The 13,281-nt window shown below is 36.8% G+C and overlaps 1 protein-coding gene across 1 annotated transcript; it reads left to right on the forward strand.

Annotated features, from left to right (window-relative positions):
- The first annotated feature begins 1,594 nt into the window (after positions 1–1,594).
- On the forward strand, positions 1,595–8,050 carry LOC104607785 (pre-mRNA-splicing factor). Its single transcript, XM_088891969.1, has 8 exons — positions 1,595–1,688; positions 2,894–2,971; positions 3,493–3,643; positions 4,405–5,379; positions 5,507–5,686; positions 7,188–7,279; positions 7,414–7,482; positions 7,620–8,050. The coding sequence occupies exons 3-8, from the start codon at positions 3,505–3,507 to the stop codon at positions 8,025–8,027; spliced, it is 1,863 nt and encodes a 620-aa protein (XP_088748095.1). The 5' UTR covers positions 1,595–1,688; positions 2,894–2,971; positions 3,493–3,504; the 3' UTR covers positions 8,028–8,050.
- Positions 8,051–13,281: the final 5,231 nt, after the last annotated feature.

Here is a 13,281-nt window from a genome sequence, read left to right on the forward strand (position 1 = left end):
GCTGACTTGATATAACTCCTAAAGTTTAGGTACTGAAAGAATTTTCAAAAAAAAAAAAAACCTCTAAATGTACAATGTTTAAGAGCTGTTTAAAAAGTAACCGCTAGAAGATGACAATGAAGAAGCTAGAGCACCTAGGGGTGGCTACAAGTTGAGCTCCTTAGGAGCTATTCGATCTTGGCTCGGTTCGGTTTAAATTGAGCTTCGAGCCAAGCTCAAGCCCAATGAAGTTCGGCTCGTGAGGCTCGTGAGTTTAATCAAATCTAGTAAAATGCGACAATCTAGTACCCAAACTTTCAAAATGTGACAATCCAGTACTTGTCGTTAAGAAATCCGTTAACCAGCCATTAAGTGATATTTGAAAAGTCAAAAATGCCATTTGAATGCCATCTAATTCTCTTTATCAACCATCTAAACGTTGACAAAAAACTGAACAATCCCAAATCTTAGCCTCTTCTATTCAAAAAAGTTGGTGACTGTTTAGAAGAATATAGAATTTTGGACTATTCATTTTATTGTTAATGTTTGAATGGTTGATAAAGAGAATTAGATGGCATTTGAAGGGCATTTTTGACTTTTCAAATGTCACTTAACGACTGATTAACGAATTGGTTAATGACAGGTACTGGATTGTCACATTTTGAAAATTTGGATATTGGATTGTTGCATTTTAAAGTTCGGGGACCAAATTGTCACTTGAGCCAAAGTACAGGGTATTGATCGGGAATTTCCCTAAATAATATTTTTACTTTTATTTATAATAGTAAATAATGTTTATAATTCTTATTTTTTGTATGTAAAATAAAAAATTACCTTTATATGTATATTTTTTATCTTTTTAAAAAGATTGGCTTATAGACGAGCTCGAATTGCGAGCTTTTGAATTTAGCTGAGCTCAAGCTCGACCCTAACACTATTTTAATGAGTCAAGCTCAAAATGCCAAGTATTCTGCTCGGCCTAGCTTGAATTCACCCCTAAGAGCACCTAGTGGCTCAAATTGAAATTTGAGGGATTTTTTTGCGAGATTTTAAATTTTTAATGCAAATTCATTATTTAGATTTTAGAAAGGAAATTTTTCAAGTGCACTTAATAGCATGGTTTTTAAAACCGACCTGGAGACCGAACAGGTCAGGGATCTGGTTACTGGGTCGAACAGTTCGAATGGTTAATTGCCCAGTTCAGCAATTTGTTTACCAAAATCAACATTTTTTTGAGAAAATCCGGTTTTGGGGGGAAATGGAACTGGTTTGACCGGTTCCTGTTTTTTCGGTCCGGTCCGGTTTTGAAAACCATGCTTAATAGTAATTTTCCCTAAGGCTGTATTTGGTTTGAAGGAAAAAGTAGGGAAAGGAAAGGAAAGGTAGGGAAACTTTTACAAACTTTGTATGGGTTTCCTTACCTTTCCTTTCTTTTCCTCACCTTTTCCTTCAAACCAAACATAGCCTAAGAAAAGGACAAAACGTGCGGGGCTACCATACTATCTTTGTATCGCGTAATATGTTAACATATGAAGACTCTTTAGTTAAGCAGGTGGAAATCGAAGTTGGAAGGGTTTTCCTCGATAGATTACAGATCACATCGAGGTACAGGTACGTTACTAGGGTTTTCTGCAACTTTCTCCTCACCATCTCTTTGCAGAAATAGGTTTTCTTCTCCTTTTCTCATCTGCGTACTGTTCGTTATATGCGTACGTAATGCGAGCGCTGGGCACATGCTTTTCTTTTTCTTTGCGTTTCTTCGAAAGGAGGGTTTTATCGTTTTTACTTTTTTTATTTTTTATTTTTTCTCTTCATCATCTTCCTCCATCGTTGCTTCTATTTCTGTGCGCCTATAGGGGTTCTTCCCTTTCCTATTTTCGTTCATTTCCCCTGTGTCTTTAGGAGAAAACAGGACCTCCGGCTCCGCCCCTTTTCATTTCAGCAGCGATCGTTATCTAGAGAAATCCCTGTCCGAACTTCTTCCTTCTGTTTAATTACTAAATTTGGTCCTGTTAGTTGCTTTAATGCTTTATCTGTAAGTAGTCAACGGCAAAATTAGAGATTTATGCTTTAATAAATTGAAAAGAATATGTATGCTTTCTGTTAATTGCTCAAGAAAAGTTACTTTAAACATTTATAAAAAAATTACTTTAAATGTTTCAATGCGTTCTATGTCATGTAGCTTATATGAATTACTGATCTAAGAGCGTGTAATTTATGTTTGGGTTTTTGTGGACATTTTTGTTTCATTGATAATTTAAAATTGATGGTGCAGTTCTGTTCTTGGATGTGTAGATTATAATACTATAATTTGTACACCCGTTTGTTACTTGTCACTTGATTGGCTTACTTATTTGCTAAAATATCTTGGGATTTTGAATGTGATCGTTATATTATTAGTGATTGTTAAGATAAGCTTGTTTTCCCCATTTTGAAATATTCTTTATTATTTATACATCTATTAGAAATCCATTCGCTGGAGGTTCATGCCTCTTTTATTGATTTACGTTTCATGCCTTAGGATGGTGGAACACCATTCCTCCGATCTTTGTGTTTTGAAACGTTGAAAAAAGGTAGGATTAAAATAAATAGGTACAAGAATTATGTTAACAGTGGAGATGGAATAATAGTTAAGAGTGATATAGTCTTGAACTAGGATTCCACATTATATGAAGGCATTTTTTTGAAGCTTGGAGCAATCTGAATTGCTGGACCTATCAAGCTTGTAGTTGCATAAGCAACTCAAACTTCCCTTTATCAATCTGTAATAAGGATTATTAAAGGAGAAAAAATCCAAAGAAAGGAGACAACCCCCAAAACCATGAAAGGGTGAGGTAATAAAGCAACCAATCTCTTGTAACACTATTTCTTGTGCTGTTAGTGTTTAGGAATTTGTTGACATTGACTTCCACAGGATGACACGAATGGTATAATCTACTGGAAGGCATGGTCATTTTACGCAAAGAAAAGAAAAAGTAAAAAGGAAGAGGAGGTGGGGTGATCTTACCCAGCCAATGATGCAATAGAATTCAAAGTATAGAATGATTCTTTCTATATAGTTTTAACCTTTAGAAAAGGCATGATTCATTGTTCATGGCCAAGGTTGCTGTATTTGGGGAAAAAGGGGGGAAACAAATATTGGCCAAAGCATTCAAGTCCCAAGATTATGACATGATAAGTATGCTTTCTCTTAGTGACATAATGCATTTCTCTTTTTATTAGGGAGTTTCTTGAATTCATATGTTGGGAGTTGTAACTTAAAATGCAAATTAGCCACAAAATCTTGTCTTTATTTCTTGGCTCTTGGTTTAAATTCATTTATTTCAGCATTTGTTTTTGGACAGTTAGCATTACTGCATTACACCACCCCCTTTCCCTCACAATCTCCTTTCTCTTTCTTTTCCTTCTTTTTTATTTTCCCCCCATGAATATGTATTCCTATGACTTCTTAAAATTATTCTGTGCTGACGATTGCAATTTTGAATTTTAAATTTGAAGTTGTGGCATTTTCAGGTGTTAAGATTCATGGAGTCCAATGCACAGTCACAGTCTCAAGACAATGCTGATAAGAAGCCATCATTCCGTAAACCTTCCAATGATGCCGCTAATAGGAAGTATCGGCGCCGTTCTCCTGGTAGTGGATCAGCTTCCTCGTCATCTGATGGTTAGTTCTCGATTAGCTTGTTATTTTGTGGGACTTACTCTCTTTAACATTTTGAATGTTTTTTCATTTAATTAAAATTTCATGTTATTTACTGGTAAAACATGTTCTTTAATTAGTTTTTGTATCAATTATTTTCAAATGAGGTTCTCTGTTGTTCTGAGTTTAAGATAACCTGAACATATTATTATTTGAGGCTAGTGGACTGTTTGAACTTAGACTATCAGTGGCTTATGTGGGGAAAGAGAAAGTATGTTGTGAATAGGGGGGTTCTTATTAGGTGTTTGTCTCCTATATTTTTGGAGAGTCCAGAGCATTTTTTAACAGTAGAGAATCCAGGACAAATTGGATTGGTGTTTGGTACAATTGCAGTTTTCTTAGAAAATGGCATAGTGTTGCATTGTTGTTTTCTAAGAAAACAACCATGAATGTTGTTTGGTAGTGTTGCTGCCACCTAAGCAGATGCAGCAACACTTACAAAAATTTCAGTTTGGTAAGACGTTCTTACGATGTCAGGTCATCCAACCGTTGCTAGCAACAGTGAGCCATGGCAAGAAACGTCATGAAGGTGATGCATTTTTAGTGTTTTTTGGATAAATATCTTACCAAACAGAAGATTAGACTGTTTAACTAGAAATGCTTAGTTGACATATATGTGGCACCATTTTTCTGGGAAATGGCAATGGTATCAAACATTCCCTTGAAGTTTAATATTTGGCAGTGGACTTTGTAGGACTTAATTATTAATTTTGTATCTCTACCAGGTAGTCCCAAGCGTGGCCGAAGCCGTAGTCCAGTTTATTCCAGGGAAGAGCCCACAAAAGTATCTGATGATCGACGGAGAAGGAGGGATGATGGAAGGGAGATAGAGGTAGATCCTGCTCGTGGTCGGTATGGCAAAGATAGTGATGCATATAGACATTCTGATAGACAGTCCTATGGAAGTTCACGTGATTACCGCAGACATGATGACTACAGCAGACACAAGTATACTAGTGAAGGGGAAAGAAGCTATCAGAGGTTGTCTTCTAGGTCTGGTCGAGAGCCAAGAGGTGACAGTCGTGCAGATAATACAAGACATGAAAGTGAGCATGATAAATTGAGAGACTATGGATGGCATGTAGATAAGCATTCCCTACATAAGCCTGATGCTGACAGACACAGAATTAAGGATAAGGAGAGAGAAGCTATGGATCTAGAGCATCCAAAATATAAAGGTAAAGACTCAACAACTGATAGAACTGTATCTGGAAGGAGACATGCTAATTCAAATATGGAAGAGACTAAGATGGGGGATTGGGATAGGCATAACAGGGATAGAGGAGGTCGAGATGACAAAAGGGATTATAAAAGGAGTCTAGTTGACCACAAGAATGACCAAACATCTTACCATGGAGAATATAGAGGACATGGAAAAGACTCGACCACAGAGAGGGATGATGGTGGAATTTCCCTTAGAGAAACTCAAAAGAGCAACTCAAAGGAACTGGAGAGGGAAAGAAATGCTGCAACAGAAAAGAGAAAAAATGATGGCAAGGATACTGAAAGGCCAAAGGAGCGATATGATAGAGAATCAGAGGAACATTTTAAAAGTGATTCCAGAAACTCTGGTTACAGACCACGAGATGTGGTAAATGAACAATATCAAGATAAAGAAATTCGTGCAAACCTGGATGAGGAATCTTCCAAAAAGCTAAAGTTATTCAATTCGGACACTGGCTCTGGTTCTGCAAAAGAAGGTTGGTAATTTACTAACTTAATAGTTTTAATTAACTTCATTATGCATTAAGCATTTAATCAGTTCTTCTTTTCTTATATCCTGGAGTTTTTTTTTTTTATTCCTTGACTCTTAGAACATTATTTCAGGACAATCAGTTGCAAAGTCCAGTACATCATCATCTGATGGAAGGTTGTCTTCAACTTCAAAGCAAGTTCAAGAGATTGCTGATAAAATTTCAGAACATGCCCATTCTTCTGCTGGTGAAGCTGAAGCTGCTCATGATCTAAATGCTGCAAAAGTTGCTGCAATGAAAGCTGCAGAATTAGGTACGAAACACTATGGCAAATTATGGTTCTTTTTTTTGCTATGCTGATCTCTGTAGTTGTTAAGTTCTTTTTAGGCCTAATCCCTGAAATGATTAATTGAAATAGGAAATCCATGTGAATTATATATAGCACCCTATATTGTGTCCATTATTTCTTGTTTATCCTTTCGATACTGGCATTCTTGTTCATCTTTTTATTAACTTTGATTTACTAATTAGATTTATTGGGTTTGGGTTTACAATTAACCTAACTGATTCAATGAAGCTCTAACTTCTACATCCCTATCCTAAATCCTAATCCTATTGGTCGTAAATAGGAATCTTTCAGCTGCTATTCTTATGTGGTTTTTTACAGTTTTTTTTTTTTTATGGATAACATTTTTTACAGGTTGGTTAGTTCCATGTGGTTTGCACATATGGATTAAGATTTGTGTTTGTGATTCCTGATCCAGTCCATTCTTGGCCTGGCCAAATTTTGGTTGTGGTTTATCCGGACCAGTTTGGGTCAGATTTTGGTTTGACATTTCTAGACTGACCTGAATTTGATTCTACATATTGTCATTCCCCTGTACACTGAAAGGTTTTATATTTCATGGAAATTTCTGGAGTTTTGACATTTTGTTGGTTAATAGAGTGAAATATGGGTGGATTCGACCAAAATGGTAAAGGGTCACAAGTTTCCAAGAATTACAGTTTTACTATTTAGCTTTATCTTAGTTTCACACTTCCACTTGTCAGAAGCAATAAGACACACCAAGGGTATGATAGTGTGCATAAATGAAAATCACAAGCATCTCTTGGTACAGATTTTAATGTCCTTCTGGAGCATCAGGATAACATCTCTTATTTGACATTCTTCATTTTGGTTAATTAATTTTTTGATCAATATTCATTTTGGTTAACTATGGCCTTCACATACTCAATTTCCATTTTGATCCTGAACAATGAAGATTCTTTGTAGCCAATTTCTCTGATAAATAAATAGACCTGTTCACAGGCTGGGCTTCAGGCTAAGCCCATGAACATTTTACACTGTTTTGGGCTCGGGCTTCAGGCCAGGCCCATTCAAAATTTGGCAAAAGCTCAACCTAGCCCAACCCATGAACAGGTATACCAATAAGTAATATCTTATCTTACTCCATTTGGTATAGTTTTGACCTTCATGTCATTCATTTCTAAACTTGACGCTAATTAGTAGTCATTTGACTCATTTCTTCTCTATCATTAATATACATACATGTGAACAACTGAACATTGCATCATTTGGTTCTTTACATCATCTTTCTGATGCTTGATATTTGGTGTGAGTTCCTGGTAAATGATAGAGTGGCCAGTTGGAACCTGAGCTTACCTCAATGCCCAGACAGAGTAAACTTGTCTTTTCTATTAAAAGAAACAAGAAAAACTGAGTGACGTTATTTAGTTGGAAGTTGATTCTTGTGGACTAACTCTAGAATTCTTCATACTTGTGCTGATTTTGGACTATCTCTACATCAAAACAGTGAATAGGAACCTTATCAGTGGTGGATACATGACTACCGACCAGAAAAAGAAACTTTTGTGGGGGAACAAAAAGAACAGCAATACAGAAGAGGTATCATCAAAAGTTAATTTTATTCATTTCAAAAATAAATGTTAGGGTTATTGCAGGGTGTTGGTTTCCTTAATGTTATTTTTTTAACTTCTGTTACTGCCTGTTCTTTTTTGCCTTGCGTCAAAATCTTGCAGTCAAGTCACCGATGGGATATGGCACAGTTTTCGGATCGAGAGAGACAAGAGAAATTCAATAAACTCATGGTAATTCCTGATTCCTTTATTTTCTTTTACAGTTGTTACTTTCAAAAGTGTTTACAGATGGTAAATATCTATTATTTTTCTTCCTGAATGGCAAAATCTCTGTTGGAATTTCTCAACCCTTACTAACACTGTTTTAGAGTCTGAGGTTGCCTTGGTACCTATGGCCAATTGTAGGGTGTGAAGGGCGAATCGAAAGTAGATCACAAACAGGACGAGAAAGATGGAGGTGCCCTCCTCCGAGCCGAGAAACAAAAAGAGCTTCAGCTGGATTTGGAGAAGCAATACACTGCTGGGCTTCGTCGGAGAGATGGTCGCACAGTTGGACTTGGCCTGTAGTAATATCCTTCTGCCTTTTCTCCATACTCTTGCAACAATATTTCTTAACGTTTTCATGTACTCGTGTTCTCTGTAAGAATCATGGTTGTGATCCCCTGTATTTTTATCATTTGGTAAAAGGATGTGTTTGCCAAAAACTTGGGATCCTGACAAAAGAGATGCCAGTTTGGATCATTGTTGCCATACGGTTTCATCATGTAGCAAGTTAGGAAAGTCTATTGACACTAATAAATGTTCATAGTGGGTTCTAACATTGCTGAGAGTCCGTTTGGGTCGCAGTTCGAATTGGTATCGGAATGGTATGGTCATTCCCATAAATGGGGGAATTGTCATTCCACCAGGAATGGGAATGAGATTCTGATTCCATCCAACCAAACAGTTGGCATTTGTTTGATTCTGATTCCTGCAAACCAAACGGGACCTAAATTCCCCATCAAGCATGTTTTGTCCCTCAATAAAGCACTGTTGCACAAGAACACCACCTTTATGCTATGTTTGGTTTGAAGGAAAAAGTAGAGAAAGGAAGGGAAAGTTGGGGAAACTTTTACAAACCTTTAACCTTGTATAGGTTTTCCTACCTTTCCTTTTCTTTCCCTACCTTTTCCTTCAAACCAAACATAGCCTTAGGGTTTCGACCATTGATGATTGCAGTACCAGACAGACTCGTCAATGAATTTTGTCTCCTCTTCTCAGGGTCCATTTGGGTTATAGCCGGAATTGGAATCGGAATGGCCTACTCATGGTCTGGTTCAGACGGGAATGGGAATAAGAATTGGAATCAGTAGGAATGAAATTTCATTCCCAAAGGAGGGGCAGGGGATGGCCATTCTTCAAATGGGAGAATGCCATTCCTGTTTCCATTCCTGTCCAACCAAATTATTGGAATCAAAATAATTCATTCCAATTTTGATTCTAGACCTTATTCTTGTGAACCAAATGGGGTCTCAGTGATTCTCGCGTTTGAGTGTAATCTTTATCAGACCAGATCTCATCTCTTGGCGTAGCTTGGCCGATGGGATGGGATTGGGATCGCAGCACAAATGGGAAGGCACCTTGCATATTCTAGGAAGCCTTGTGGCATCCAAAGAGGGTGCCAGTCATATAGGTCCCTCCAGTGACCCAGTCCTTCACGAATGTTGCCTTCTTAGAGCCTGCTGGTGAGTGAGTTCGCTGGTCACATGACACATCTTTTAGCCAAGCTTCAAAATTTCACGAATCAGCTGAAACGGATTGGCACCGATATTCTTAAGGCTGCATTTCGAACTGATGTAAAATGTCATCGGCTACTCGGTGTAAATATTTACGCTGGTTTGATTTTGTCGGTGTTTGGAAGGTGTACAATCATGATCAGCGTAAAATTTCATTCCAGTTCACTTTTGTGTACGTTTAGATGGAGTGGAGTTTTACATTGTAAATCAATGTAAAAGTTCATTAAAGCAAAGTTTTATATCGATTATCGATGTAAAGTTTAATTTTTTCACACTTTTTGAAATTCAAACGATTATTTTTTAAGGGTTTTAACAGTTCAGCCCACCCCTAGAAATCTAAAGCTCCACTTTAAGGGTGGACTGAATCCTGACCATGGAATCCACGGGTAGGATGCGATTTATAGGGGGGTCTACTAGTAAACTAGGAGGGGACTACAAATCAGATTTCTGAGGGAGATTGCAGTCCAAAAATCCCTATTTTTTAATGGTTCATATAAAACATCATCGATATACTTCTACACCGATGATGTTTTACATCAGTTCCAAATGCACCCTAAAGATCTTTTGGGGTTTTAAACGGTTTCAGTGGGGTAAGCAGGTTTAGGTTTAAGATTGATACCCTGACTAATTTTAGGAAAAAAAATTGAAAACAGAATTTGTCGGTTGAAACACCCGGAAAGCATGTTCATGTGTATTGGGTGCATCTCCCGATCTTCAGATACTTTGAAGCTTAATCCTAGTCGCAAGATACTATAGCCGCAGTGCCGCACATCAGGTGCATCTCCGGATACCCTACAATCTGAAGATTGAATGGCCTGCATCTTGCAAGCTTGCACAAAACTGATCATATTGAATCAAATTTGGAATGGTTCAGCTTTTTTGGCTTCATGGGGCCACTCCTACACAACACACAACAGGGGTTGCTTGTCCCCCATCCCCTTAACCTCCCAAAATTTGAGTGACCATCAGTTGGTAATGTGAAGTTGCTCTGCTGAAAAACTTACTACTTTTTTCTTTTAGTTGTTAAATTAATTAAATAATAAAACATTTAAAGATGTAATGGGCTATTCAATTTCAGTTTTAGCCATTAAGGAGGTTAGAATCTACTTAAAATCTTATTAAAAAAACAAAGCGATGAATTTTTCAGTTTAGCATCTTCAACTGTTATCAAACAACCCTAACCAAATAAACTTTTATAAGTCCCATGAATCTAAAAGGTTTCAGTGGATAAATACATTTATAAAACTCAAGCTAACAATTAGCATCGTATAAACTATATGGCAAGGGCGGAGCCAGAAATTTTTTATGAGGGGGGTCAAAACTCATGGATGGGGGCATAGGGGGGCCAACTATTAGGTGAGAAGTGAGAAGAAGGAGGAAACTTACATAGAAAAAATGTAATTTGTGTATAGATTTCTAGACCATAGGGGGGGCCATGGCTCCCCTGGGTCCCCCTCTAGATCTGCCCCTGCTACATGGTGTTTGGAAGCGTGGGCGATTTTTGGGACCGATTTTCAAGAAAAAACGCCCATGTTTCCAAGACCCGTTTTTCACAAAAAAAAAAAAATGCTTCTGTCACATAGACAGTGAACAACACTATGCTGTTTGGTAAGGTGATTTTCATCACCGTTTTTCATGTATGTGCTGACAGGTAAGTACCACATAAGATACACATCAGTCAACCGTTGGAGGAAATGGTTCACCGATGCATGTAACGCCAAATTTGACATTTTATGCATCGGTGGGGTCCCGATTTTTGAGGCATGACTGGTTTTTTAATAATCGGCTGAACCAAACAATGAGATACATGGACATTTGTTGAAACACCTACGTGGATCTGATGTGGCACCATTTTTTTGAAAAACGGCCACGGTTCCAAACATCCCCCTATGTTTTATATGGCCCAAGATGAAATACCTGCTATACTGTTGTTAATATTTGCTTATCGACTTAACTTGACCTGAGACTTGACTTGGACGCTGTTGTTTCTTAGCCAGCCCCAGTCGTTGGCTTTTCCTCTTCTATGAGCCTCAGATGAAATTTGCTTCTTTCAGCATTGGACCCATTAGTATTTCTTAGGCCAGCTTGGTATTTCTTTGTTTCGAAATATTGTATGTGTTTGATATAGGTTCTATTTATTAAATAAATATTTATACTTGATTTATCTGTAAAGTCAAAAAAAGTACTTGATAAATCGTTTATTGATAACCAGGCGCCACATCAATGGAATAGTGAATAAAGGCTTAGTTGTTGGGGGAAGCATTAAAATGAAGCTTCCTCCAATAGTTAACATACATATAAATCAGAACCACCTTTTATCAATACGGATGCGTACCAATCAACATGATGGAATAAATGCTGATTTGGTGATGATATGACACTGTTTATCAAATAAACAAAAGCTATACCAAACACTGCCATTATGATAAATTTGACCTAAATGGATCGTGATGGCCCCCATTTATGTGTTTCCCAAAAAGCCCATGGGCTTATGGGCCATATGCTATGAAGAGTCACAGTGAACTTAGATAACTTGGGGTACTGGTTGGCTTTCAAACCATATTGAAGCTCACTCTGGATCTACTGCAAACACAAATATGTATAAATAAAGTCTGAATCTCCTACCCACATTTATCGGAGCCACACATGGAGAACATCTCATCCTTTGCATAGTATTATGCAGGGGGAGATGTTCCCAATTCACAAGGGGTAGCGTGTTCACTCGTAATTGGTTATATATTCCTCACGTTTGAGTTAAACTTTACTTACAGACCCCTTCTTTTAGTGTGGCATTATGAACCTAACCATAATTGATGATGTCGTGCTTTTAAAGGATTTAAAATCCTTAACATGCTCATGAATGGTCTTGCACTAAAGAAAATTATAGAAAATAAAAATAAAGCAGAAAATAGTGGAAATGATAAAAATAAAATAAGAAACAATAAAAATAATTGAAAATAAAGTGAAACAAAAATAGAAAATAAGAAACAGAATATAGAAGGAAAGTAGTATAAAATAACAACAAGAATAAATGAAAAAAAGCAATGACAAAGGAAAATTAATAATATACAAAAAAATGTTCTTCGTCTACTAAAAGGGTTAATAAGAATAATTTATCCCAAACGTCAGGGGAAGATTTTTGGAGGTGTTAAATTTGAGGCAAAGTTTAGGTATTTGTCAGAAATGTCAGGAGAGGTATAAAATACTTATTTTATTTATTTATTTATTTAATTTTGCAAATTAAGTCATTTTCAGAGTGGTTGAAGGCTTGAAGCAAATTACAATTTGGAATACTAGTGGGTACTTCCACAACAACTTGGGTGTTGACTTTCCGATCTGAATTGATTGAATTGGTGGAACCCACCTAGAAGACCATCTCGACCGCAAATTGAAACATCATCAATGATGGGACTAACGATCTTTCCTTGTCAGTTATGTCGTGTATTGCTGGCCGTTCAAAGGGGATCAAACAAACAAATAAAATTTCAAGAAATTAACTAGCGGAACTCACAAATTTTACCTGTATCACACTGCAGAATTCTGAATTTTACTGTAATTCTACATAATTCAAAATAACAAATATCTCCACCCTAAAACACCAATACTCACCCATATATTAACATCAATTTGGAATCAGCACCTATCCCAACTATATTGTGGAATTTTGATTGACAGAAATAAGATTTGAAATTGGAATTAGAATGATCAATTTCAATTTCAACCATTTGATTGGATAGAAATGGCCATTCTGATCTCATCCCTTGGGGATGAGAATCTCATTCGGTCATTCTAACTAGAAGAAAAAGAGACAGATGACTTAAAATTCCCTCCAACCTTATTTCTCTTTATCGGACAGCAGCCCTTCTTAGAAGGCGTGCTCATGCATGTCTTATGAAATCAGATTTTGATTCCAACCAAATATATGGGGGAATAGACAATTCCGATTTTAGGGATTTTCAATTCCAAATCCAAATCCAATTCCAACTGCAAACCAAATAGATCTTAAAAATATAAAGATGACATTTATATATTTTCAAGGTATTGACTTCGGTCTGCAGGCACAAGCTTTTCGTCCCCTTGTTAAATTATGAGTGATTGAATAATTTTTTACCATTTCAAATCGATCTATATCCTTTTTAGTCTGCCCCTATTCCTTTTAACCCCTTTTAACTTGCAATAAATTAATTATTCTTTTGGAAAAATATTTGTCTCAACACAGGGCATATCGGACTGTATCGATGTTTTTTTTTATATT

Source organism: Nelumbo nucifera, chromosome 7, assembly GCF_055504915.1.
Source record: "Nelumbo nucifera cultivar China Antique chromosome 7, China Antique-T2T, whole genome shotgun sequence".
Classification (NCBI taxonomy): domain Eukaryota; kingdom Viridiplantae; phylum Streptophyta; class Magnoliopsida; order Proteales; family Nelumbonaceae; genus Nelumbo; species Nelumbo nucifera.

Excerpts from the sequence above, each read along its gene's own strand:
- LOC104607785 (XM_088891969.1), top strand. The coding sequence starts at position 3,505 with ATGGAGTCCAATGCACAGTCACAGTCTCAAGACAATGCTGATAAGAAG. Across the intron at positions 3,644-4,404 it reads AGCTTCCTCGTCATCTGATG|GTAGTCCCAAGCGTGGCCGA; the intron begins GTTAGTTCTCGA and ends TATCTCTACCAG. Across the intron at positions 5,380-5,506 it reads CTCTGGTTCTGCAAAAGAAG|GACAATCAGTTGCAAAGTCC; the intron begins GTTGGTAATTTA and ends ACATTATTTCAG.